This window comes from Cetorhinus maximus, chromosome 29, assembly GCF_964194155.1.
Source record: "Cetorhinus maximus chromosome 29, sCetMax3.hap1.1, whole genome shotgun sequence".
Lineage (NCBI taxonomy): Eukaryota > Metazoa > Chordata > Chondrichthyes > Lamniformes > Cetorhinidae > Cetorhinus > Cetorhinus maximus.
In genome coordinates this window covers 8,601,903-8,628,062 of record NC_135907.1, presented here as the reverse complement: position 1 = coordinate 8,628,062, position 26,160 = coordinate 8,601,903, and the positions used below count along the sequence as shown (strand labels likewise).

The following is a 26,160-nucleotide window of genomic DNA, read 5'->3' as shown; positions in this document are numbered from 1 at the left end:
TCCCTCCTGGAGTTTGGTGTTGAGCTCCATTTCGTCAGAGTCAGTGAAAGGCTCAATCACTGAGTGTGACTCAGCAGCAGCAGCAGTAGTCGGCTGGATGTGGTTGACTGGATCATTGATTTTGATGTATTGATTGATAGGGAATCGGTAAGAGGTAGGCTGCTGCCCCAGGGCGCCCACAGTATAGGAGTGAGGTTTTACCGAACCTTCAGAACTCTTTGAGCCTTTCTGATGGCCCTCTGGTCACCGAACTTATTACCAAAGTAACAACTAGTTCAGTTTTGTGAGCTAGACTCTGGGAAAATCAGTTAGCGTTGGTCAAATAAATGTTAAAATGGATTCTACAGGGAATATGGATGGAGACGTTGTCAGCACTAGGGAGGGCAGCGTATCAGGTGTGAGGGGAGAAGATGAATAGAGGCTGCGAGAGAAGGAATTAAACAAGTAGAGAGTGCGAGGGAGGGGACTGAGCCTAGTGTGGAGGATAGGTTCACTTATTTCTCTTGTTCCAGGATAATATTTACTCTAACAGCCTCTTAAAATTCAAAAATGTATGGAATGTGGGACATTGAGGAAAGAAAGAAAAAGAGATCAAAAGAGAGAAGCCAAGAGAGAGTGAGACATAACATGAGAACAAGAGCTAGAGAGAGGTAAAATGCTGGAATGAGTGAGAGAATGATCAAAAAAAGTCAGGCTGGTTAAGAGAGGGATATAGAGAACGAGAGAGAGGGATAGGGAAATAATGACAGAGTAAGTGAGTGACGGAGGGAAGCAGTAAATGAGAAATGAATAGAGTGAAGTACACAAGATTCAGAGTAAATGTAAGAGTCATTTAATTCTTTGCTCTTGTGCTGTTCTCTTTGAGGTTTAGCAGTTGACTGACTGTTGGCGAAATCAGCAGTTTTATTAGATCAGTAGGAAAGAGGCTAGGTCCCCAGTGAGTATGCTCAGTAACAAAGAGGTCTGTTTGAAACAGAGGGCGTCTTGTTGCCTGAAATAGGAAACCCTGATGACCTCGCCATTACCACTTTGCCCCTTGTACCATCAAGGAGCCTTCTCACGGGTCCTTATTGATGGAGAGGATTCGATAACAATTAAATCCACTCCCCAGGCAGACGGATGAAGGTTGCATTTACAGGATTTAAATGGATATAGGAAGATGGATGAGTCCTGGGAACAGCTGTGTAACAGATCAAGCTGAATTCAATTAGTTGGGTGTCTCAAAGCAGCCTGTACACTGGAGACTGCCAATCAGATAGCACAACAAACATCAAGACAAAGCAGAAAAGGAGCCCAGTCAGCTTCTGAATGGAACAGTTAATGTTTCAGCTCGAAACTCGCAATAGAAAGCAAGAGATGTAAACACCACTTGGGACTGATCAAAACAAAGAGGGGCAGGGAGGATAGTTAAATGACACAGGGACAGGTATTGGGACCATAGTGACTGAGTGAGGAACTAACAGAGTAATGAACAAAAACCAGGGGTGTGGGAACTAAACAAGAAAGGATATACTGGCATTAGAGGCAGCTCAAAAGAGATTCACTGGGCTGATTCCTGGGATGAAGGGATTGACTTATCAGGAACGGCTAAACAGGTTAGGCCTTTATTCATTAGAGTTTAGAAGAATGACAGGTGATCTTACTGAAACATACAAGGTTCTGAGGAGGCTTGACAGGCTAGGTATTGAGATGTTTCCACTAGTGGGGGAAATCTCGAACTAGGGGACATAGTTACAGAATAAGGGGACACTCATTTAAGGCTGAGATGTGAAGGAATTTCTTCTCTCAGAGGGTAGTGAATGTCTGGAATTCTCTACCCCAGAGAGTTGTGGAGGCTAGATCACAAAGTATTTAAAGAGGAGGTAGATAGATTTTTGAAATATTGGGGAGTTGGGGGCTATGAGGAGCTGGCATGAAACAGGAGTTGAGGCCTGGGACAGATCAGCTATGATTTTATTGAATGGCGGGGCAGGCTTGAGGGACCGAATGGCCTACTCCTGCTCGTATTTCTTGTATTAAGACTGCTCAAACAGCTATCACAGGTATGATGGCCAAATGGCCTTCTTCTGTGCTGTACGTTTCTATAATTCCATGTCAAAGGGCATGGAGACAGATGAATTGGACAGAGTGAGTGGGGATTGGACTGAGTGAGGGAGCGGGGATTGGACTGACTGAGGGAGTGGAGATTGGGCTGATTCAGTGAGTGGGATTGGACTGAGTGAGGGAGTGGAGATTGGGCTGAGTGAGTGAGTGAGTGGGGACTGGACTGAGTGAGTGGGATTGGACTGAGTGAGTGAGCAGAGATTGGACTGAGTGAATGGGTGGGATTGGACTGAGTGAGGGAGTGGAGATTGGACTGAGTGAGGGAGCGGAGATTGAACTGAGTGAGTGAAGGAGTGGAGATTGCACTTAGTGAGGGAGTGGAGATTGGACTGAGTGAGGGAGTGGAGATTGGACTGAGTGAGTGAAGGAGTGGAGATTAGACTGAGTGAGTGGAGGAGTGGAGATTAGACTGAGTGAGGGAGTGGGGATTGGACTGAGTGAGGGAGTGGGGATTGGATTGAGTGAGGGAGTGGGGATTGGACTGAGTGAGGGAGTGGGATTGGACTGAGTGAGGGAGTGGAGATTGGACTGAGTGAGGGAGTGGAGATTGGACTGAGTGATTGAGTGAGTGGGGATTGGACTGAGTGAGGGAGCAGAGATTGGACTGAGTGAGTGAGTGAGTGGGATTTGACTGAGCGAGGGAGTGGAGATTGGGTTGATTCAGTGAGTGGGATTGAACTGAGTGAGGGAACGGGGATTGGACTGAGTGAGTGAGTGGGATTTGACTGAGTGAGGGAGTGGAGATTGGGCTGAGTGGAGATTGGACTGAGTGAATAAGTGGAGATTGGACTTAGTGAGGGAGTGGAGATTGGGCTGAGTGATTGAGTGAGTGGGGATTGGACTGAGTGAGGGAGCAGAGATTGGACTGAGTGAATGGGTGGGATTGGACTGAGTGAGGGAGCAGAGATGGGACTGAGTGAGTGAAGGAGTGGAGATTGGACTGAGTGAGTGAGTGGGATTTGACTGAGTGAGGGAGTGGAGATTGGGTTGATTCAGTGAGTGGGATTGGACTGAGTGAGGGAGTCGAGATTGGGCTGAGTGGAGATTGGGCTGAGCGAATAAGTGGAGATTGGACTGAGTGAGGGAGTGGAGATTGGGCTGAGTGATTGAGGATTGGACTGAGTGAGGGAGCAGAGATTGGACTGAGTGAATGGGTGGGATTGGACTGAGTGAGGGAGCGGAGATGGGACTGAGTGAAGGAGTGGAGATTGGACTGAGTGAGTGAAGGAGTGGAGTTTGGACTGAGTGAGGGAGTGGAGATTGGACTGAGTGAATGAGTGGAGATTGGACTGAGTGAGTGAAGGAGTGGAGATTGGACTGAGTGAGGGAGTGGAGATTGGACTGAGTGAGTGCGAATTGAGTCAGAGAGGGAGTGGGAATTGGACTGAGTGGGGATTGGGCTCAGAGAGGGAGTGAGGATTGTAATATAATTATTGTAATTGACAAGGTGGACGTGGAAAGGATGTTTCCTCTTGTGGGTGAGTCCAGAACTAGGGGGCACTGTTTTAAAATTAGGGGTCGCCCTTTTTTGGACAGAGATGAGGAGAAATTTTTTCTCTCAGAGGGTTGTGCGACTTTGGAACTCTCTGCCTCAGAAGGTGGTGGAGGTGGGGGTCATTGAATATTTTTAAGGTAGAGGTAGATAGATTCTTGCTGGGCAAGGGAATCAAAGGATATCGGGGATAGATGGGAATGTGGAAATCGAAGCACAAGAAGATCAGCCATGATCTAATTGAATGGCAGAGCAGGCTCGAGGGGCCGAATGGTCTACTCCTGTTCCTATTTCTTACGTTCTTGTGTTTACACCTACGTTGTAAATGCCCACTCTTCCTGTTGCCATATTTCAGTTATGCTTTTGTGCTAATTTCCTCATCCTAAATTACTGTGTTAATATTTAGAATGTAAGGTTTTAAAACTGGGGATTGAATTATGATGGTGCATATCTTCGGCTTCTAACACGCGCCAGCTGAAGACTACATTTGTTTGCAACTCCCCCACACGCAGCACCTTAGAAGAGCCACTAGTAATCAAATCAGTCTACATACCTTAAACCACCAGGGTGTTATAGACTTAACCCTGTTAACAAAAACAAACTGATGTTATTAACACTAAGAAATAAAAAAGCAGCACACAACATACCAGTGCGCCTACTGGCACTTTACTTATATAATTGATTACTTTTTTGTCAAACCTCACACAGCGAGAATGGAGGTGACAGGTGTAATTCTGAGTTTACATACCATTCTTACACAGATAGTTGGGTAAAACCGCAGATATTTACAAAGCTCACAAACAGAGAGCGTTCCCCACACACCAGTGATTATCTGGACAGCTCCCTCTCCCCCGTTTCAAATTGTTAAAGCAAATGTCTGCTTGTGCACGAACTGAAGTAATAATGATTGTAAGATTATAAGAGTAACCACACAACTGGAGCGACAGGGGGATAATCCCAGCGTGGTTACAAAGTTTTCAGAAAATATTGGAATGTACAAGAGAAATATATATACAGCCCGAGAAATGAGGAAGATTGGTACAGATTAGTAACGTAGAGAACAGGTTTGGGGTCTGAACAGAGCAAGCCCCCATGTCCTGTGAACACTCTGGCATAACGGTAAAGATTTCCCAATCTCTTAACTGTCATTGGAACAGAGATCAGTCCCGTGTTATATACAGAGTTGATTTTGACTTGGTGGGGGGGAAACTGACTCAAATTTTTGACCTGTTTTTGTGTGACAGATGTAAATGTTGACACTGAAAGCAAGGTCCCCCCCGTAAACTGATCCATAATCCAAAATTCCTACGGTAAAGGATTAAAGATGAATTAATTTGGAGTGACAGTAGCTATCAACACATATTACAGAGGCAAAGTAGCATCATCATCTTGGGACTAATATGTCCTGGTGCCCTCTGAACCCTGAGACAGGCACACAACTAGGTAACCTCCAATCGTTGCTCGTGTCCCAGAGCAGGCAGCAGATTGTTGCCAAAATAAATACCATAAACACAAACATTATATATTAAATTTGTTTAAACTGCTTATATATACTGGTTTAGGGTATATTTACTAATAATTTATCTATCTAGGATCACTGCTCCTAATTTTTATGATCTTATATACATATAATCTATGTAACAACAATTATTTCTTGTATTTTCATCAATGTAAGTTCACATTCAAGTTTTTTGATTGGTTCAGTGAAGACTATAATAAACTATAATAGGGTGCCCTCCTAAAGATGGCTCTATTTAGATTGTAGCTACAATAAGACACAAGATTGCTCTATTCTAAAGTGCAGTTCCAAGGCAAGACCACTTGTAAAGTTGTGTGCCTTAAATAAAACTCGGTGGGGATGACACCCCCATATACATCCTTCTAAAAGTGGCTTCTTGTGGACAACAGACAAATTGGGATCCTCATGTAGAGATGGCCGGCTCCATGCAACAGCGGGTTGGAGGTGACCTGGCAGATGGTTGCAGCAACAGAAGTTCTATTCCTTTCAAAATGCTGTTCTGACTTAACCAGTAATTAGCAGGAAAGCTGTGGCCATGACTGCTGCCTTGGCGATCATTTTCAAGTTACGAACAGCTCAAACGAGGTGCTCCCATGCGGATAGCTGGCTGGTAGGCAGTGACTGGGAGAGAACAGGATGCTGCACTCAGTGGCTGAATGGGGATGGGATGACACAGGGTGCACTGGCTGGGAGGGGGCAGCAGGGAAGCCGAGAGTGGGGGGGAAGGGGCAGGGAGGCTGGGAGGGGCGGTGGGGACGGAGGCCAGGAGGGGGGGGCCGAGGAGGCTGGGAAGGGGGCAGGTGGTGGTGGTGTGGGTAGGCCAGGAAGGTGTGGGGGGGTGGGGTGCAGGAAGGCTGGTAAGAGAGTGGGGTGTAGGGAGGCCAGGGGTGGGTGGTGGGTCAGGGAGAGGGAGGTCGGCAGGGTCGGGGAGGTTGGGGGTGGGGGCGGGGGGCTGGGGGTGAGGGGGAAGGGAGGCCAGGAGAGCAGGGTGGAGCAAGGAGGCTGGGTGAGCAGTGGTTGGGGGGGATGCGGTTTGCAGGGAGGCCGGGGGTGAGGGGGCAGGGAGGGGCTGGGAGACGGGACAGACAGGGAGCCGGGTTGCTGGGAGGGGATACTGTGATTGGGGTACAACATTCCTGCAGACAGCGGTGGATGAGCCTCAGTTCCGAGCATTATTTCAGGTCAGTCCCTGCAGAGAGATAACAAAATGATCAGCTGACAATGATAGAGCTGCTTTACCGCTGGGAAAATGATAACGTTAATAAAAGGAAAGGAGTTACAAAAGGAATCATCTGTCTAATGGTCTTAAACTCGAGGGTTTCTCCCATATCTCTCCTCACCTCAGGAAGTTGCTATTATTTAGAATTCTCCAGTCCGGAGAGCTCTGGATGCTCAGTCACTGGCTATATTCAAGATGCAGGTCCTATTACTGAAGATCAAAGGATAGGCAGAAACACAGAGCTTGGAATACTGCGGCCAGAGGTGGAATTGCTCCATCAAGAAAACATTCTATGTAGCCCAGTTGATACTGAACCACATAGACCAGCAAAGTTTGATCCCAAAGCTCAGAGAGCAACTGGGGAGTGAAACGCTCTTCTGTGTTCCTGGGAGAAGGGGAAATTGTAGGGGAACAAATCAGTCAAAGATCAAATCAGCAACCCCCAGTGCCTATGTGTGGGTGTCTGAAGAGGGCCGGAGAGGACCTGGCTCTTGCTCTTCCGGTTTGCATATCCTGGGTGTTGCTGAGAAAAAGAGACAAGTCGAAGCTTTTCACCTTACACTCATCAGGACACCACAAGAATACCAATACCAAACAACAATTTATACTGCATGAGAAGAGAGTGCTGATTGGTTGGTAAGTGGACTCTGATTGTAGAGGCATTGTCATGGAGAATGCACCAGTGATGGTGACTGACAGCTAACTGCCAAGCATTGACACCTAACCTCCTACCCCTTGCATATTTCTGATATGTGGGTGATACATTTGCTATATTTAAATCCATAGCTGCATGTAATAGTTTCCTTACATGTCTTAATGGGCTCCAGCCTGTACTTAAATTTATCTTTGAAATGGAGCAGTCAAATGGACTCCCCTTCCTTGATATACTAGTTGAGAAATCCGCATGGGGTTCCTTACTACGGTCTACTGCAAGCCTACCTTCACTGGTCAATATTTGTATTGGGATTCTTACAGTTCCATACGCTATAAGACTGGTCTTATTGGCAACATTGTAAATAGCCCAATCCATTTGCTCACCATGCAAGCTTGATGCTGAAATAGGGCACATCAAAGGCATCCTGCAGGATCCTTGCACTGTATATCACACAAACTCACGAACGGGCCTAAGGCCGTCACTTTCGGCCTTGAAAAGTGCTGTCTACCTCAGATTACCCTGGAAGGGCAAGGTATCTCAAAAATTTGACAACAGCTGAAGCTAGCTGTTTCACGCCGCTATTATGCAGTAGCAACATAAGTGGTATTCTCCAATAACAGGATGCTGCTGTCAAGCCACAATAGCCATTCTGCCTATCACACAAATGAGTAATGTGGTATATGAATTTCATGCCAATGTGATGCTAAGTATGTAGGCTGCACGTCCCAAAGACTGGTAGGTCGTATCAAACAGCATGACCCAGCCTCTGTTCGCAATGGGCATGGGACAAGCCATACCCAATCAGCCTGTGCTTGCAAAACTCAAAATAAATGTCCAACGTTAGATGCGATTCCCCAATTGGACAACGTTTGCTAAATAATCCTCAGTGTGCTAAGAATTACACTGACAACCAATTTAAGATTGTCAGTTGGGCTTGCAGTTTGGTGCATTTGCGTACAATGGAAGCTACATATATTAATACACAGGGCACTGTCCTTTGCAGGCAGAAAGAACATGTACACACATTGTGCCTGTTTCAGCTAAACAAAATAAGTGACAGCCATTCGCTGACTTATTCCTCAGGGCAATGCCTTGTCCAATCCGTGTCAAGCTGCCTCGTTTAAATTAAATTTGCAGTTAACCGTCAGTCACCATCACTGGTACGTTCTACATGGCAATGCCTCTACCAATCAGAGTCCACTTACCAACCAATCAGCACTCTCTTCACATATAGTACAAATTGTTGTTTCCCCCTTATATTTGTATTCTTGTGGTGTCCTGATGAGTGCAAGATGAAAAGCTTCGACATGTCTCTTTTCTCAGCAATGCTCAAGTTCTGTACCACCAAATGACTATTTACATATCCTCTTGACACCTATTGTCTATTTCTGTGGGTGAGGTGCCAAGGATGGCAGTGACTTCAAACCTTTACCCCAGAAAGTGTCGGGAAGAAATGAAAAAGCAGCGTGACAAAGGCAGCTTGCTCTGACAGCCATAGACTGGGGGAGGACTTTGAGCCCATACCCACTGCATAGACCAGTTGTGCTGCTCACAAGTTGGATAATAACAAGAAGAGAATCCTGTGACACAAGCAGGCACTACAGCAATGCACTGGTATAACTGTGATCCATTCAACATCTCCTTATATCCCACAAACAGAGGGAACAGTCAGTAGGACCTGCTTGCTCCAAATCCCAGAGATTCATCGCTCACAACTCATCAAACCACCTCCCTGCCATTTGCACAGACAGCAGGTTTTGCAGCATCAATAAAAGGCACAGGGGGACTGGTACAACTGGCGCTTTTCAAAGTCCATGCAGGGGAGATTGACCATCACCAACAGTTCTTCAGTTAAGTGGACTGGAACAGTGACTAGGATGGGTTAGTGCCCTGGAATGAGGAGATATTGCCTTGGATAACCTGGGCGGGATGCCGGCCTGGACGGGCTTAGGTTAGCTGTAAGCAGTTGATTTGAAATCATTTGCTGAAAGGTTGAAAGGAGAGATGAGGAGATTTTTTTTTCACTTAAAGAATTGGGATCTTGAAAGCCTAAAATGGCGGTGGAAGCTGATTGAATAAATAATTTGAAAAGAGAATTGGACATGTACTCAAGGGTAAAGAACTTACAAGGTCATGGACAAAAAGCAGAAGGACTAAGTGTGACTGATCTTTCAAACAACCAGCACAGGGATGAGGGGCTGAGTGGCCTCCATCTGTACTGTAAGTCATAAAGTATAGGAGCCCCAGTTTAAGCAGACAAGGACCATCTAGCTGAGGCACCAACTCTTTATTCTTTCAAGGATCACTGATTTCAGGTTAAAACAAAACTCTCAGTTGGGATAGTATGAGGCTCCTGTGTGGTTGTTATGGCTGTCTGAACCCAGGAAGCTCTTACTTCAATGTCTAAATCTGCAGCTGTAGTTCCAGGAAGTTCCAGACTTAGGGCGATAAGATTTGTATTTATATAATGCCTTTCACAACATCAGTTCGCACCAAGTCGCTTCACAGCCACTGAAGTACTTCTTGTAGTACAGTCATTGTTGTAGTGTAGCAAATGGGGCAGCCAATTTGGGTACAGCAAGCTCCCACAAATAGCAATATGATAATTGCCAGATAAGCTGTTTTAACTGAGAGCAGATGCTTTTCAGTTTAACATCTTATCAGACAAACAGCACACCTCTGACAATGCAGCACTCCCTCAGTACCACACTGTGGTGTCAGTCCAGATTTTGTGCTCAAGTTTCCAGAGTGGGGCTTCTTGGCCTTCTGGCTCAGATGAAGCACTCATTGGCTGTGAAGCAATTTAGGAGGTGCAGAAGGTGCTCTATTTTCTTGTCTATTTACCAATCAGTGTTGGACAGCAGAGAACCGGATCTTGGAGAAGAACTTCCTGATGGTGCTGATGGCTTCCTCCTCCAAGGTCACCACCCTGCTGTGGGAAATCGCCCAATTCAGGCCCAGGCCTTTCACTAACAGAGGCTTGGTACGGCTTTCGTGAGACCTGTGTGTGGAGCCTGTCATCATGGTAACGTAAAATGCGTCCTTCTGTTGCTCCAGTATTCCAGCTATAGAATGAAAAGAAATTCCAAAATGTTCTATGGTTACGTCATAAAAACAACGGGGAGAGTCAGCAAACTTCTGAATGGGCTGTTTTGATTGGTATCCCTCCAGGAAGCATGCACCAGCCCTGCAGGGATAAGCTGCTCCAAACTCTTGATACCCTGAGTGTTCAATGGATAATGCATGGGACCGGGCCCCATCTCCCAAAGACCAAGCCCCATCACCCCCCACCACCCCCCCACCCCACAACGTGGGACTGAGCCCCATTCCCCTAGGACTGAGTACCAACACTCCGGATTGAGCTGGACTGCATGGTGGTCGGAATGTTACAATTGGCCTCAGTGCCCCCCCTAAATGGGGGTACAGGGGAAATCAGCTCTCGATCACAACCCAATGGCCCCCAGCAGGGGTGGGGGGGGGGATGTGAGTGAGATGGTCGACCGACAACAGGATCAGACTCAGTTGCGAAGCCTTCCATTGCCAAGGAGCTACTGACATAACCAGATTGTATTCTCCAGTCCATCTTTGCCAGGAGCCAAGACCTTTTCATAGAATTATACAGCAACGACGGAGACCATTCGTTCCATCATGCCTGTGGCAGATCTCTGAATCAGCTAACAAATTAGACCCTGCTCTTTATCTATAGCCCTGCATTTCTTTCTTTATCATGTGTTTATCCAATTCTCTTTTGAAAGTTACCGTTGAATCTGCTTTCACTGTACTTCCAGATCATAACAACTTGCTGTGTAAAAACAATTCTTGTCTCACTTTCGGTTCTTTTGCCAATTATTTTCCAATCCATGTCCCCTGGTTCCTGACTCTCCTCCCAGTAGAAACAGTTTCTCCTTACTTACTCTATCAAAACCCTTAACATCTATATTAAACCTCCCCTGCCAAAAGGAGAACAATCCAACTTCTCCAGTATCTCCACATAACTGAAGTCCCTCATCCCTCGTACCAGTCTGGCAGACCTCCTACCTCCTGAGCACCTTCAGGATAAGAGGGGAGAGGGTGAAATTACTCATCAGCATTCCTCACCCACTCCATTTAATAACCACAAATTGCATTTATATAGCACCTTTAATGCAGTAAAGCCTCCCAAAGTGCCTCATAGGAACATTAACAAATAGAAGAAATTAACACCAAGCCAACAGTGGGATACAAGGACAGGTGACCAAAGTAGGTGGGCTTTAAAGAGGTGGGGTGGGTTAAAGGAGGAGAGGTGGAGAGTAGGAGAGGCTTAGGGAGGGGATTTCTGAGTTTAGGGTCTAGACAGCCAAAGACATGGCTACCAAAAGTGCAGCGATGCAAATTGAAGTTGCACAAGAGGCCAGGCCAGAGGAACACAGAGATCTTGGAGGGTTGTGGGACTATGGACATTATGGAGATATGGAGGGTTAAGGCCATGGAGAGATTTGAAAAGAATGATGATGAATTTAAATCTGAGACATTGCCAGACTGGGAGCCAATGTAGGTCAGTGAGCGCTGGGGATAGGGAAGCAGGACAGGTTACTACAGTGGGCAGGTGGCAAGTCTATGTAGGGGGGCTTCTTTGGCAAATACTAGGATCACTCGCATTTTGGTATGAATTAATGGCCTTAAGAGTTGTGGACATCACAATGAAACTCACTTAGATCCCTTAGGGGATTAGTACCCACTGAATGGGCTCTCTCCTAACATTAATACTCAAGCCTGCTGTCAGGTTACAGTGCACAGACCTCTGCTGTCCCAGGGCAGAGCGTAATACAAAGCTAGCAGTTTAACTTGGGATCATACTGCACAAATCTGTGACCAGGCCTCGAAACACACAACTCATTAAATATGATGAAAGAGTTTCTTACAATATTTAACCTTTTTAAATGATTGTTCTGAAGACCCGAAGACACGAGTATTAATTTCCACCGTGATGAGGTCAGGGAACTTCCTTTTCTCCCAGAGAAAGGCCGAGGCGATTAGCTCCTTTCAAAATGAGCTGGATGAATGGTTACTTATTGTACAGATGAAGGTCGTAAAGATGAGAAGAGAGTGAAATGATCAAATTCTGTGTGGAACACAATGTCTGCTGTGTCGGGGGTCCCTGCAGGAACGTCGGTGTGATGTACCTGGCCCAGCGGAGAGCTGTGGACTGCAACAACCGATATCTGGGGCCCTGCATGTTTTCCTTCAACACCGTTTGCGATCGCATGGAGAAAATTCACATACTTTGTTACCTCCAGACTCGAATATTCCAATGTTCTCCTGGCTGGCCTCCCACCTTCTATCTCCATAAACTTGAGCTCATCCAAAACACTGAGATGAAAGCAAAATACCGTGGATGCTGGTAATCTGAAATAAAAGCAGAAAATGCTGGAAAAGCTCAGCAGGTCTGACAGCATCTGTTGAGAGAGAAACAGAGTTAACGTTTTGAGTCCATATGATGCTTCTGAAGATACGGACTTGAAATGTTAACTCTGTTTCCCTCTCCACAGATGCTGTCAGGCGTGCTGAGTTTTTCCAGCATTTTCTGTTTTTATTTCATCCAAAACACTGCTGCCCTTATCCTAACTCATACCAAGTCCTATTTAACCAACAATCACCTACATATTCTTGCTGACCTACATTGGCTCCTAGTCAGGCAACGCTGTGATTTTAAAATCCTCATTCTTGTGTTGAAACCCCACCATGACCTTTCCTCTCCATATCCTGTCATCTTCAGCCTCTGAGGTCACTATGTTCCTTCAGTTCAGGTCCCTTGTACATCCCTGATTTTAATCATTCTGCCATCGGTGGTCATGCATTCAGCTGCTGAGACCTTGATCTTGGAATTCCCTTAATAAATTTCTCTGCCTCCCTCTCCTCCTCTCTGACCATACTTTTGCTCACTTATTTTTATTTCCTTATCTGGCTTGGTGTTAAAATTTGTTTGATGACCATCCTGTGAAGTGGCTCGGGGCCTTTTCCTACCTTAAATACTTTGTATAAATAGGAGTTGTGGCCATTTTACGTGTGATATTCTTCTCTCCAGACAGTACGTAAACCAGGACATTGAGCAGTCTGCACATGGATGCGCTGAAGCAGCAAGGTTAGTGGTCTCAATTTGTATTTTGAAATCTCCAGGAATTGAAACTGCCTGGATTATTTATAATCCTCCTGTATCTCCCGCTTGATTCTCGCCCCTGACACTCTCCTTAAATTGATGACTCACACTGGGATAACTCTCCACTCTCCTCCCCGATCTCCACTCAATGTTCCTCTATTAGGGCGGTGGGAACTGCAAGTTGACAGGCTATGAGAAACATGACAACCCACCTTGACCTGGGCAGAGGGCATCTAACTCATCACAAAATGGGGCTTTAGTATGGTTTACTGCCACACTGATCATTTCTCCACTGAGTCAGATTTTTTAAGAATTAGTTTATGGGTTGTGGGCATCGCTGTCAAGGCCAGCATTTACTCCCCATTCCTAATTGCCCTTGAACTGATTGGCTTGCCTCACCATTTCAGAGGGCAGTTCAGAATCAACCACAATGCTGTCTTGAATCACATGTAGGCCAGACCGGGTAAGATTTCCTCCCTAAAGGGCATGAGTGAACCAGATAAGTTTTTTACGACAATCATCGTTGCTACCATTACTTTTTAATTCTAGATTATTAATTGAATTTAAATTCCACCAGCTGCCATGGTGGGATTTGAACCCATGCCCCCAGGTCATTAGCCTGGGCCTCTGGATTACAAATGCAGCGACATTACCACGATGCCACCGCCTCCCCATGTGAGAATGGCAAGGTGATTAAAACAATCTGAATTAAAGGTTTTTAAAAGTAATTATTTGTTTCTTTTAAAAATAAGGTTTTATTGACGCTGTGCTGCTGGGACAATGGTCACCATGTAGCTAGGCTGCGCCGAATTACACTGGCCCCTGATGCAGTAGGTGCTGACATTGGAATTGGTGACTCTAATCGGGTGCATCTGATATGAGTGAGGGTATTCGGAGTGATGGGGTTTGCAGGGTGGAGTAATGATGCTGTGTCCCAATCTGAACTTCCTGTCCCATCCCAACAGCTCCATCTCTCACAGTTACCCCTTGAAGCCTGGACGTTTTGATTGTACTCACTGGCTGATGCTGCCACGACCTCTGTGCTGTTGGCCAGCTCCAGCAGGACACTGGGGTACAACGGATGCAGGAGGTAGAGGTGGTACTGGCTCTGTGAGTTGGAGTCTGTCCTCTGAGCCTGTGATTAAACAGAACAGTGAACAATCAACACTACAACCTTTGCATTTTTTTTTGTTATTATTTGTTCATGGGATGTAGGCGTTGCTGGCTAGGCCAGCGTTTACTGCCCTTCCTCAATTGCCCTTGAGAAGGTGGTGATGAGCTGCCTTCTTGAACTGCTGCAGTCTATGTGGTGTAGGTGCACCCACAGTGCTGTTAGGAAGGGAATTCCAGGATTTTGGCCCAGCGACGGTGAAGGAACAGCGATATGATTCCAAGTCAGGATGGTGTGTAGCTTGGGGGCAGGCGGGGGGGGGGAACCTTGCAGGTGATGTCCCAAGCATTTGTTGTCCTTGTCCTTCTAGGTGGTAGTAGTTGTGGGTTTAGAAGGTGCTGTCAAAGAAGCCTTGGTGAGTTGCTGCAGGGACAGGAGGATGTGACTGCGAGTCAGGGAGTCAGGCAGGTAAGGGGAACCAGCATGTAGTGATGGAAGAGCTTCATCTCCACTTTGTCCAACAGGTACAAGTTGCTTGCTACCTGTGTGGATGTGGAGAAGGACTCCAAGGTGGATGAGTGGGTTGACCACAGCACTATGGTGAAGGATGCCATTCAAGTGGGGGGAGCAAAGAGGAATGTGGTAGTAATAGAAGACAGCATAGTCAGGGGGATAGATACTGTTCTTTGCAGTTGAGAGTGTGAGTCCAGATGGCTGTGTTGCCTGCCTGGTACCAGGGCTCAGGGCTGGAGAGGAATTTGCAGTGGGAGGGGGAGGATCCACTGGTCATGGTCCATGTAGGTACCAACGACATAGGTAAGACTCAGAAAGAGGTTTTGCATAGAAAACATGAGCAGCTAGGTACTAAATTAAAAGCAGAACTTCAAAGGTAATCCCTGGATTATTACCTGAGCCACAGGTAAATTGGCATAGGGTAAATAAAATTAGAGGGGTGAATGTGTGGCTCAAAGGCTGGCATGGGAGAAGTGGGTTCCGGTTTGTGGGGCATGGCATCAGAAAGTGGGGGCTATACCATTGGGACAGTCTACACCTAAACTGTCCTGGGACCAGTGTTCTAGTGAGCCGCATAACTAGGGAGGTAGAGAAGGTTTTAAACTAAATAGTGGGGCAAGGGATCAAACTTGAGAAGATATGGTAAATCAAAGAGTAGAGACAAGGCAAGAAAGAAAGGTATTAATATGGGAAAGGATAAACAAACCGTGACAGGAAGGGACAGAGAGTACAAATCTAAGAGTAAATCAGCACATAAGGCTAGAGGTTACAAAAATAATATAAGGACAAAACTAAACGCTCTGCATTTGAATGCCTGTAGCATTCGAAACAAAACAGATGAACTGATAGCGCAAGTAAAAATAAATAAGCATGATTATATAGTCATTACAGAGGCATGGGTGCACCATGGCAGATTGGGACCTGAATATTGAAGGGGACATGACATTTAAGAAGGACAGGAAGCTAGGAAAAGGTGGAAGGGTGGTTCTGTCAATTAATGATGGTATTATAGAAGGATATCCTAAATTCTGGAAACCAGGATGTAGAAGCAGTTTGGATAGAGATGAGAAATTACAAAGGCAAGAAGTCACTTGTGGGAGTGGTGTACAGTCCCCCTAACAGTAACCACAGGGTAGGCCGGGGTATAAAGAAAGAATAATGGGACCTTGTCAGAAAAAAAATGGCGATAATCATGGGGGATTTTAATCTACGTATAGACTAGAAAAATCAGGTGGGCAAAGGTAGCCTGGATGAGGAATTCATAGAATGTTTTCAGAATAGTTTCTTGGAACAGCACGTTCTGGGGCAGGCTATACTAGACCTGGTACTGTGTAACGAGTTAGGATTAATTAATGACCTCAGAATGAAGGCACCCCTTCAGGTAGCTGCAATCATTATTGAATTTTACATTCAGTTTGAGGGAGAGAAGAGTGGGTCTAAGACTAGTATTTTAAACATAAATAAGGACGATTATGAAGGCATGAAAGTAAAGCTAGATAAAGTGAATTGGCAAATCAGATTAAGGGATAGGTCAATAGAGATGCAGTGACAGACATTTAAGGGGATATTTCAGAATACACATAAGAGATACGTTCCAACAAAGAAGAAAAATTTCAAGGCGAGAACCCGCCATCCGTGGTTAACTAAAAAAGTAATAGATAGTATCAAACTTAAAAAAAAAGCATTAATTGCACAAAGACGGGTGGCAGATCAGGAGTTTCTATAGATATTTTAAAAAGAAAAGAGTTAACAAAGTGAGCTTTGATCCTATAGAAATTGAGTTTGGGGAATTAATACTGGAAAATAAGGAGATGGTAGGTGAATTAAACAGGTATTTTGCATTGGGCTTCATTATGGAGGATACAAGTAACATCCCAGAAATAGCTGTAAATCAGGAAATAGAAGAGAGGGAGGAACTCAAGAAAACTACAATCACCAGAAAAGTGGTGCTGAGCAAATTGTTGGAGCTGTGGGCTGACAAATCCCTGGGTCCTGATGGACTTTATCTTGGCTTCTTATAAGTGACTAGTGAGATACCTGAGGGTGGGCAGGGGGGCATGGAAGCTAAATGTGCAACTGCTGACCCCAGAGAACATTGAGGAGCTCAAGAGGGAGTACAAAGGTTGGAGAACCGTGAAACCCCTCTTTGAGTCCCTGACACACTGGTGGGAAGTGATCAAGGGAAGCATCAAGAGGTTTTTCATCCGCAAAGGCACCCAGAAAGCTAGAAAGGAACAGAGGGAAATGTCCCGACTCCAGGAAAAGATGCAGAATCTGCTCCGGCTGCGGTCGATGGGGGTCGATGTCAAGGAGGAGCTCCAAGAGGTGAAGGGCCAGCAAGCCTCGCACTTTGCCTCGGAGGCCTCCAAGATCATCTTCCGTTCCAGAGTCCGCTCCGTGGAGCAGGATGAGACGTGCTCACGTTTCTTCTTCCAAAAGGTACACAGAGAGCGCTCTGTGATCAGCAGCCTGAAGGAAGAAGACGGCTCAGTAAAGTCATCACGGTCCGACATTCTGAGGATCAGCAAATCCTTTTATGCCGGTCTGTATGACGTGAAGCCCACGGACAGCACGGCCTCCCAGTCCTTCCTGTCCTCTATCACGGAGGTCTTAGACCACAGTACGCGGGAGAGCCTAGACAAACCGCTAACTCCTGACGAACTGACTAAGGCCCTCGAGTCCTTCGAGAAGAGTAAAACCCCCGGAAGCGACGGCCTGCCGGCGGAGTTGTATTCGGCTCTGTGGGACTTGATCGGCCCAGACCTGCTAGAAGTGTACGAGAGTATGCTCCTGGCCGGCAGCATGTCAGAATCCATGAGGAAAGGCATCATCACCCTCATCTACAAGCACAAGGGGGAAAGGGAGGAAATTAGAAATTGGCGACCCATTTCACTGTTGAATGTGGACTATAAGATTCTGTCCAAGGTCATCGCCAACCGGGTCAAATCCGCTCTGGAATTGGTGATTCACCCTGACCAGACCTGCTCTGTGCCAGGCAGGAAGATCTCTGACAGCCTGGCGCTGCTCAGGGATACGATTGCCTATGTACAGGACAGGGGTGTGGATACCTGCCTCATCAGCTTGGATCAGGAGAAGGCCTTTGACAGAATATCGCACACCTACATGGGGGATGTGCTCTCCAAAATGGGGTTTGGGGAGGGAATTCGAAATTGGATCCAACTGCTCTACACTAACATCAGTAGCGCAGTCTCAATCAATGGGTGGGAAACAGATAGCTTTCCAATTAAATCTGGAGTCAGGCAGGGCTGCCCTCTCTCGCCTGTCCTTTTTGTGTGCTGCATAGAACCCTTTGCCGAGTCCATCAGGAAGGATCCGGGCATAAGAGGAGTGACGATCCCAGGCAGTGGAGGCACTCAGGTAAAAGCCTCCCTGTACATGGACGACGTCGCCGTCTTCTGCTCGGATCCGCTGTCGGTGCGCAGACTGATGCACGTCTGCGACCAGTTCGAACTGGCCTCGGGAGCCAAGGTAAATCGTGGGAAGAGCGAGGCCATGTTCTTTGGGAACTGGGCTGACCGATCCTTTGTCCCCTTCACTGTCAGGGCTGACGGCCTGAAGGTGCTGGGGATATGGTTCGGAGGGACCGGGGCATGCGTTAGAAACTGGAAGGAGCGAGTGGCTATGGTGAAAAGGAAACTGGGCATGTGGGAGCGACGCTCCCTCTCCATTGCGGGTAAGAACCTGGTCATCAGGTGTGAGGTACTCTCGCTGTTGCTGTACGTGGCGCAGGTCTGGCCCATTCCCCACTCCTGCGCGATGGCGATCACTCGAGCCATCTTCCGCTTTATCTGGAGGTCGAAAATGGATCGTGTCTGCAGGGACGCGATGTACAAGCCTCTAGATAAAGGGGGAAAAAACGTGCCCAACATCGCCCTCATACTGATGGCCACCTTTGTGTGTGGCTGCATCAAGCGGTGCGTAGACCCTCAGTACGCAAACACCAAGTGTCACTACGTGCTGAGGTTCTACCTGTCCCCGGTGTTGCGAAGGATGGGTCTGGCCACGCTGCCGCGGAACGCTCCAAGTAGTTGGACCGTGCCGTACCACCTGTCCCTGGTGGAAAAATTTATGCAGAAAAACACCTTTGACCACAAGTCCATCAGGCAGTGGTCAGCACGTAACGTCCTAGAGGCCCTGAGGGATAAGGAGAGGGTGGACCCTGTGGGATGGTTCCCCGAGCAGACTGTCAAAGTCATTTGGCAGAATGCCTCATCGCCAGAACTTTCCAACAAGCACCAAGACGTAGCTTGGCTGGTGGTGAGAAAGGCCCTCCCCGTCAGATCCTTCCTACACGCCAGGAGTCTCACCCTCTCTGCACGATGCCCTCGAGGTGGCTGTGGTGGGGAAGAGACCGTTGTTCACCTCCTTGTGGATTGTGCCTTTGCAAAGAAAGTCTGGAGAGAGATGCAGTGGTTGCTGTCGAGGTTCATCCCGAGCAGTTCTGTGACACAGGACTCTGTGCTCTACGGGCTGTTCCCAGGGACACACACCGAGACAAACATCAACTGCAGCTGGAGGATCATCAACTCGGTGAAAGACGCGCTTTGGTCTGCCCGAAACTTGTTGGTCTTCCAGCACAAAGAGTTGTCCCCGACCGATTGTTGCGGACTGGCACAATCCAAAGTCCAGGACTACGTGCTGAGGGACGCACTAAAGCTTGGGGCAGCTGCCGCAAAGGCGCAATGGGGAAGGGTCGCTGTCTAAGACCTTTCTACCACAGCGCACCGAGAGACTGGGAACTGTTTAGAGCCCCTCGGGCTGTACAGATCAAAATGAAAGGCTGTAAATGACTGTAATATTGTTTGTACTGATGCACCTGGTGATACATTTTGTAAAAGTTTAACCTGGATTGTACCCTTGTAATGTTGTTTTTGAAATGGTTTTGAATGTGATTGAAGATTTTTATGAATAAAGTATATTTTTACAAAAAAAAAAGACTAGTGAGATAGTTGGTGCGCTGGTTTTAATTTTCCAAAATTTTCTAGATTCGAGGAAGGTCCCATTAAATTGGAAAACAGCTAATGTAGCTCCTTTATTCAAAAAGGGAGAGGGATAGAAAGCAGCAAACTACAGGCTAGTTAGCTTAACATCTGGCATAGGGAAAATGTTAGAAGCTATTATTAAACATGTTATAGCAGGGCACTTAGAAAAATTCAAGGCAATCAGGCAGAGTCAACATGGTTTTGTGAAAGGGAAATCATGTTTAACAAATTTATTAGAGATCTTTGAGGAAGTGGCATGTGCTGCAGATAATGGGGAACCGGTGGATGTACTGTACTTAGATTTCCAGAAGGTATTGATAAGGTTCCACATCAAAGGTTATTGTGGAAAATAAAAGCTCATGGTGTAGGGGGTAACATATTGGGATGGATAGAAGATTGACTAGCTAATAGGAAACAGTCAGTAGGCATAAATGGGTCAAGATGTAACGAGTGGTGTGCCATAGGGATCAGTGCTGGGGCCTCAACCTTTTTATAATTTATATAAATGACTTGGATGCAGGGGCTGAAGGTATGGTTGCTAAATTTGCTGATGACACAAAGATAGGTAGGAAAGTAAGTTGTAAGAAGCACATAAGCAGGCTACAAAGGGTTTAAAGATAGGTTAAGTGAGTGGGCAAAGATCTGACAAATGGAGTATGATATGGGAAAATGTGAAATTGTCCATTTTGGCAGGAAGAATAAAAAAGCAGCCTATTATCTAAACGGTGAGAAATTGCAGATCTCTGAGATGCAGAGGGATCTGGGTGTCCTAGTGCATGAATCGCAAAGGGTTATTATGCAGGTACAGCAAGTAATTAGGAAAGCTAATAGAATGTCCTCATTTATTGCGAGGGGAATTGAATACAAAAGTAGGGAGGTTCAGTTATACAGGGCATTGGTGAGATCACATTGGAGTACTGTGTACAGTATTGGTCTTCTTATTTAAGGAAGGATGTAAACGCATTGGAAACAGTTCAGAGGAGGTTTACTAGACCAATACATGGAATGGGCAGGTTGTCTCATGAGGACAGGCTAGGCTTGTATCTGCTGGAAATTAGTGGAGTGAGAGGTGACTTGATTGAAACATATACGATCCTGATGATCTTGACAGGCTTGATGTGGAAAGGATGTTTCCCCTTGTGGGAAAATCTAGAACTAGGGGTCACTGTTTAAAAATAAGGGGTCACCCATTTAAGACAGATGAGGAGAATTTTTTTCTCTCATAGGGTTGTGAGCCTTAGAACTCTCTTCCTCAAAAAGGGGGAGGAAGCAGAGTCATTGAACATTTTTAAGGTAGATGTAGATAGATTCTTGATATGCAAGGGGGTGAAAGGTTATCAGGGATAGGCGGGAATGTGGAGTTGAGGTTACAATCAGATCAGCCGTGATCTTAATGAAAGGTGGAGGAGGCTCGTGGGATCGAATGGCCTACTTCTGCTTTTAATTTGTATGATTGTATGTTCACATTGAGGATACCCTCCATCATGTTGGGTTGGGTGGTAAATGGGATAGATTTAAAACAGATCTAGCAACTCAAAATTGGACATCCATGAGGTGCTGTGGGCCATCAGTAGCAGCAGAATTGTATTCAACTATAATCTGTAACCTTATCCCTCACTCTACCTTTACTGTCAAGACAGGGGACCAGCCCTGGTTCAAGGAAGAGTGCAGGAGGGCATGCCAGGAGCAGTACCAAGCATGCTCAAACATGAAGTGCCAACCTGATGAGGTTACAAAATAGGACTAAATGCATGCTGAACAGCAGAAGAAGCATGCTGTAGGCAAAGCTAAGCAACCCCACAACCAACGACCAGTTCAAAGCTCAGGAGTCCTGCTACTAGACCAGTGACATTACCACTATGCCACTGTCTTTCCCCACAATTCACTCTGGCTAAGCGCACTCGACACAGCCAATGCAATGGGCCCTGATAATCTCCCACTGTAGTGCTGAAGTGAAGTGTAGTGTTCCAGAACGAGCCTTTAGCCAATTTTTAAAATTCTTTCACAGGGTGTGGGCGTCACTAGAAAGTCCAGCATTTGTTGCCCATCCCTAATTGCCATTGAACTGAGTGGCTTTCTAGGCCATTCCAGAACAGAGGGCTATTAAGGCTATTAAGCTACTATGCAGGCGAGACTGGGTAAGGGTGGTGGATTTCCTTCCCTAAAAGACATTAGTGAACCAGATGGTTTTTGCAACAACTGACAATAGTTTCATGGTCCTATTACTGAAACTAGCTTTTAATTCCAGATTTTCTTAATTGAGTTTAAGTTCCACCAGCTTCCGTGATGGGATTTGACCCTTGTCCCCAGAGCATCAGTCTGGGCCTCTGGATTACTAGTCCAGTGACATTACCACTATGCAACCATCTTTCCCCATAATTCACTCTGGCTAGGCACATTCGACACAGCAAATGCTATGGGCCTTGATAACATCCCAGTGTGGTGCTGAAGACACGTTTTCCAGAATGAGCCACAACTGCAGCTAAGCTGTTCCAATATACAGGCAGCAGCCCGACAAAGTGGAAAATTGCCCAGTTACATCCTGTCTACATAAAGCAGGACCAATCCAGACAATTATCCCCGCCATCAGCCTACTCTAAATTATTAACAAAGTGATGGAAGGTGCCTACAACCGTGCTATCAAGTGGTACTCACTGACCAATTACCTGCTCATCAATGCTCAGGTCGGGTTCAGATCAGCCATGATCTTATTGAATGGTGGAGCAGGCTCAAAGGGCCGAATGGCCTACTCATGCCCCTATATCTTATGATATTATGGTCTTGTTACAACCTTGGTCCAAACATGGATAAAAAAGCTGAATTCCAGAGGTGAGAGTGACCACCCTTAACATCAAGGCAGTATTTGACTGAGTGTGGCATCAAGGAGCTCTAGCAAAATTGAACTCAATGAGAATCTGGGGAAAATGCTCCACTGGTTGGAGTTATACCTAGAACAAAGGAAGATGGCTGTGATTGTTGGAGACTAATCACCTCAGCCCTAGGGCATTGCTGCAGGAGTTCCTCAGGGTAGTGCCCTAGGTCAAACCATCTTCAGCTACTTCATCAATGACCTTCCCTCCCACTCGAGCTCATACGTTGGGGATGCTCACTAATGATTGCAGTTTTCAGTTCCATTTGTGACTCTCAGATAATGAGTCAGTCCGTGCCTGCATGCGATAAGACTTGGACAGTATTCAGGCTTGGGCTGATAAGTGGCATCATGTGCACCACACAAGTGTGTGGCATCGAGAGAGTCTCTCATTGACATGCTTCCCCCATCATCAACATTCTAGGAGTTACCACTGACCAGAAACTTAACTGACCAGTCATATACATTCTGTGGCTACCAAAGCAAGTCAGAGGCTGGGTGTTCTGTTGAGAATGAGTCATCTCTTGACTCCCCAAAGCCTTTCCATCACCTACAGGCACAAGCCAAGAGCGTAATGGAATATTCTCTACTTCCCTGGATAAGTGCAACTCCAATAACACTCAAGAAGCTCAACATTATTCAGGACAGAGCCATTCCCTCCACCACTGGCACACTGTGGTTGTAATGTATACCAACTACAAGATGCACTTAAGCCAATGCTTCTTAACACCTCTCAAAACCAGGACCTCTACCACCTAGAAGGACAAGAACAGCAGACGCATGGGAACCTCCTACAAGTTGTCCTCCAAGTCACACAGCATCCCGACTTGTAAATGTATCGGTATTCCTTATCGTTGCTGGGTCAAAATCCCTGAACTCCCTTTCTAACAGCACTGTAGATGCAGCTGCACTGTACGGGCTACTGCGGTTCAAGACAGCGGCTCACCACTGCTTTCTGAAGAATAATTAGGAATGGGCAATAAATGTTGCCCTTGCCAGCGATGCCCTCATCCTGAGATTGGATAAATTAAAAAAAAAACTAGGGGTTCACTCTGCACTCGAGTGGTTCACTGTACTCACCAAGGGGGCCTCTCCACTCATGGAAGGATTCACTCCACACTCTTTGGCCCAGAAAAGAAATGCAGATCTTCCATCAGATAGTGGTATCGAGGCTGCCTCCAAACCCTGGATGCGGCAGTCCAGTTTTGCTTTCCATAGCTCCTCGCCTGAACTCCCATCAATAATTAAACTCTAGGAGCAGAATAAAATGTTTATAAAGAAGGTTGGGATTCTCCAGCCCAACAAGCAGCATGAGGTTCAAACACAGGCATTATTTCAGAAACAGTGGCTAACTAAAGACATGGTAAACACATAAATGCATAACAACTACTTCTGTAAGCTTTGTCCCACCCATCCGAACACTCTCACTATCCTGTTGGGTTTCCAAGCTGTTGTACATACTAATCAGAAAAGTGAAAATAAAGTGAACAGAAATATTAACGTGAAGGTTGATAAACACATGAGGGAGAAAAGAACAGAAGGATCTAGTGATGGGGTTAGATCAGTGATTCTCAAACTGATTTGGTTGAAGGACCCCTTTAAAATGGATTAATAATCATGGGCAATATCTACATGCTGATGACGTTTATTTTTCAAGGCGATTATAACCATATTCATCATCTGGGGTGATTGGTAGGGTTCCGGTGGGTAGTTAGGTGACTGTTAAGGCCGATCAGCGCCCGGAGGCTCTGCTGCAAAATAGGATAAGTTACCGCAGGCGACTGAGTTTTGGACGAGCTGATGGCTTGGGATTTCCTCTGCTTCTGATATGCACTTGCTTTCGAAGGAGATCACAATCTTATTTGGTTGCGTCAATTGCAGTGATCCAGGGCAAGCTTCTCCCAGGACTTGGGGTTGATATCAAAACTCAGAGCGTCCTTATAGCACTTCCTTTGACCACCATGGGAGTACACCCCAGGCTCAAGCTCTCCATAGAAGATTCACTGTGGTAAGCGAATGTCGGGCATTCTGGCATCATGACTAGCCCAACTTGACTGTCTCAACGTGGTGCGGATGCTTGGCCTGCAAGCTTAGGTGAGCACCTTAGTGTCTGGTATTTTGTCCTGCCATCTGATCTTCAGAAGCTTCCAAAGGCAGCTCAAGTGAAAGTGGTTGAGCTTCTTGGCATGACGGTGGTACACAGTCAAGTCTCGCGCGTGTAGAGCAGAGTGGGCAGGACTATTGCTCTATAGATTTTCAGTCTGGTAGGCAGACTTACTCCTCTTTATTCCCAGACCGATGTTCAAAGTCTGCCCAAGGCTACATGCGCTTTAGCAATTCTTGCATAAGTCTCACCATTGATATAGACAGCTCAAGGGAATGTGTTACCAAGGTAAGTGAACGTACCACTGCTGGTCATGGATTGAAACCTTGGGCTTGAGGTCGGGCTTTCCTAGAGCAGACTTCTACATGGCTTGGTGTTGATCGCAAAGCTGAAGTTGTCACATGCATTGGAGAACAAGTCCATGCTACATTGTTCTGAATCAGCAGCCGGTGCACAGTCATCGGCAAACAGGGAATCACAAAGTACGTTCTTGAGGACCTTGGTTTTTGCCCAGAGTCATCTCAGATTGAGCAGCTTTCCATCCATGCAATATCCGGTCGATGCCAGGATCACCATCATGGAAGACACTGGAAGGCATGGCAGAGAAAAACATGAAGAGGGTTGGCACTAGCACACAGCTCTGTTTAACTCCATTAGCGACAGGGAATGGGTCATGCACAAGCATGCCATTGTGGAGCTGTGAAACCATTGTGATGAATTTCTCAGGGCAGCCATGTTTCCCATTACCTTCCAAAGGCCCTCATGGCTGACTGCATCGAAGGCCTTGATCAGGTCAATAAACTTGGTGTAGAAGTCCATTTGGCATTTATCTTGGAGCTGTCTAGCTGCAAGTATGTGATCCCTGGGCCTTTTCTGAAACCACACTGACAGTGCTGTTACACAGCGCTGGCAGCAGATCCTGGCCAGATGTTGCACTAAGTGGTTCAGAAGGATTCTGAAGAAGATTTTGCTGGCAATGGAGAGGAGTGGGATTCCTCTATGATTGTCGCAAGATTGGCGAGTTCCTTTCCGCTTGTACAGGTGAACAGAGACATCTTTTTATTCTTGCGGGATGGTTCCTTGCTCCCACATGGACTGAAAGAGTTCAGTGAGCTTCTTGACCAGGCATTTACCTCCAGCCTTATTGGCCTCAGCTGGGATTGCATCAACTCCTGCAGCTTTGCCTCTAGATAGGAGTTTGACAGCTTCCGTTGTTTCAAACAGTGTTGGAGGGTCTTCAAGAGAATAGTTGATGGCAACCTGTGGATTACTTCATCATTGATGGATGAAGGCCAATTGAGAATGAGGTTAAAGTGCTCTGCCCATCTTTCTAGAGCTTGGGCTTCTGCTGTGAGCAGTATTGAGCTGTCGGCACCAAAGATTGGTAATGAACCAGTAAACTGGGGCCAGCAGACAGATTTCAGATATAAATTCTA

At 46.3% G+C, this 26,160-nt stretch overlaps 1 protein-coding gene across 3 annotated transcripts in view; it reads right to left on the bottom strand.

Moving 5' to 3' along the window:
* Positions 1–4,239: 4,239 nt before the first annotated feature.
* The window catches only part of fam234b (family with sequence similarity 234 member B), a 61,824-nt gene continuing 39,903 nt past the window's right edge, over positions 4,240–26,160 (bottom strand). For 2 of the 3 annotated variants that reach the window (XM_078532120.1, XM_078532122.1), the window contains 4 exons: positions 23,701–23,871; positions 14,142–14,259; positions 9,833–10,053; positions 4,240–6,303 (listed from right to left, as the gene is read on the bottom strand). In XM_078532120.1, coding sequence (XP_078388246.1) covers positions 9,836–10,053; positions 14,142–14,259; positions 23,701–23,871 — 507 coding nt within the window. In that variant the 3' untranslated portion in view covers positions 4,240–6,303; positions 9,833–9,835. The remainder of the gene's footprint in view (positions 6,304–9,832; positions 10,054–14,141; positions 14,260–23,700; positions 23,872–26,160) is intronic. The other variant, XM_078532121.1, reaches the window with a different exon arrangement.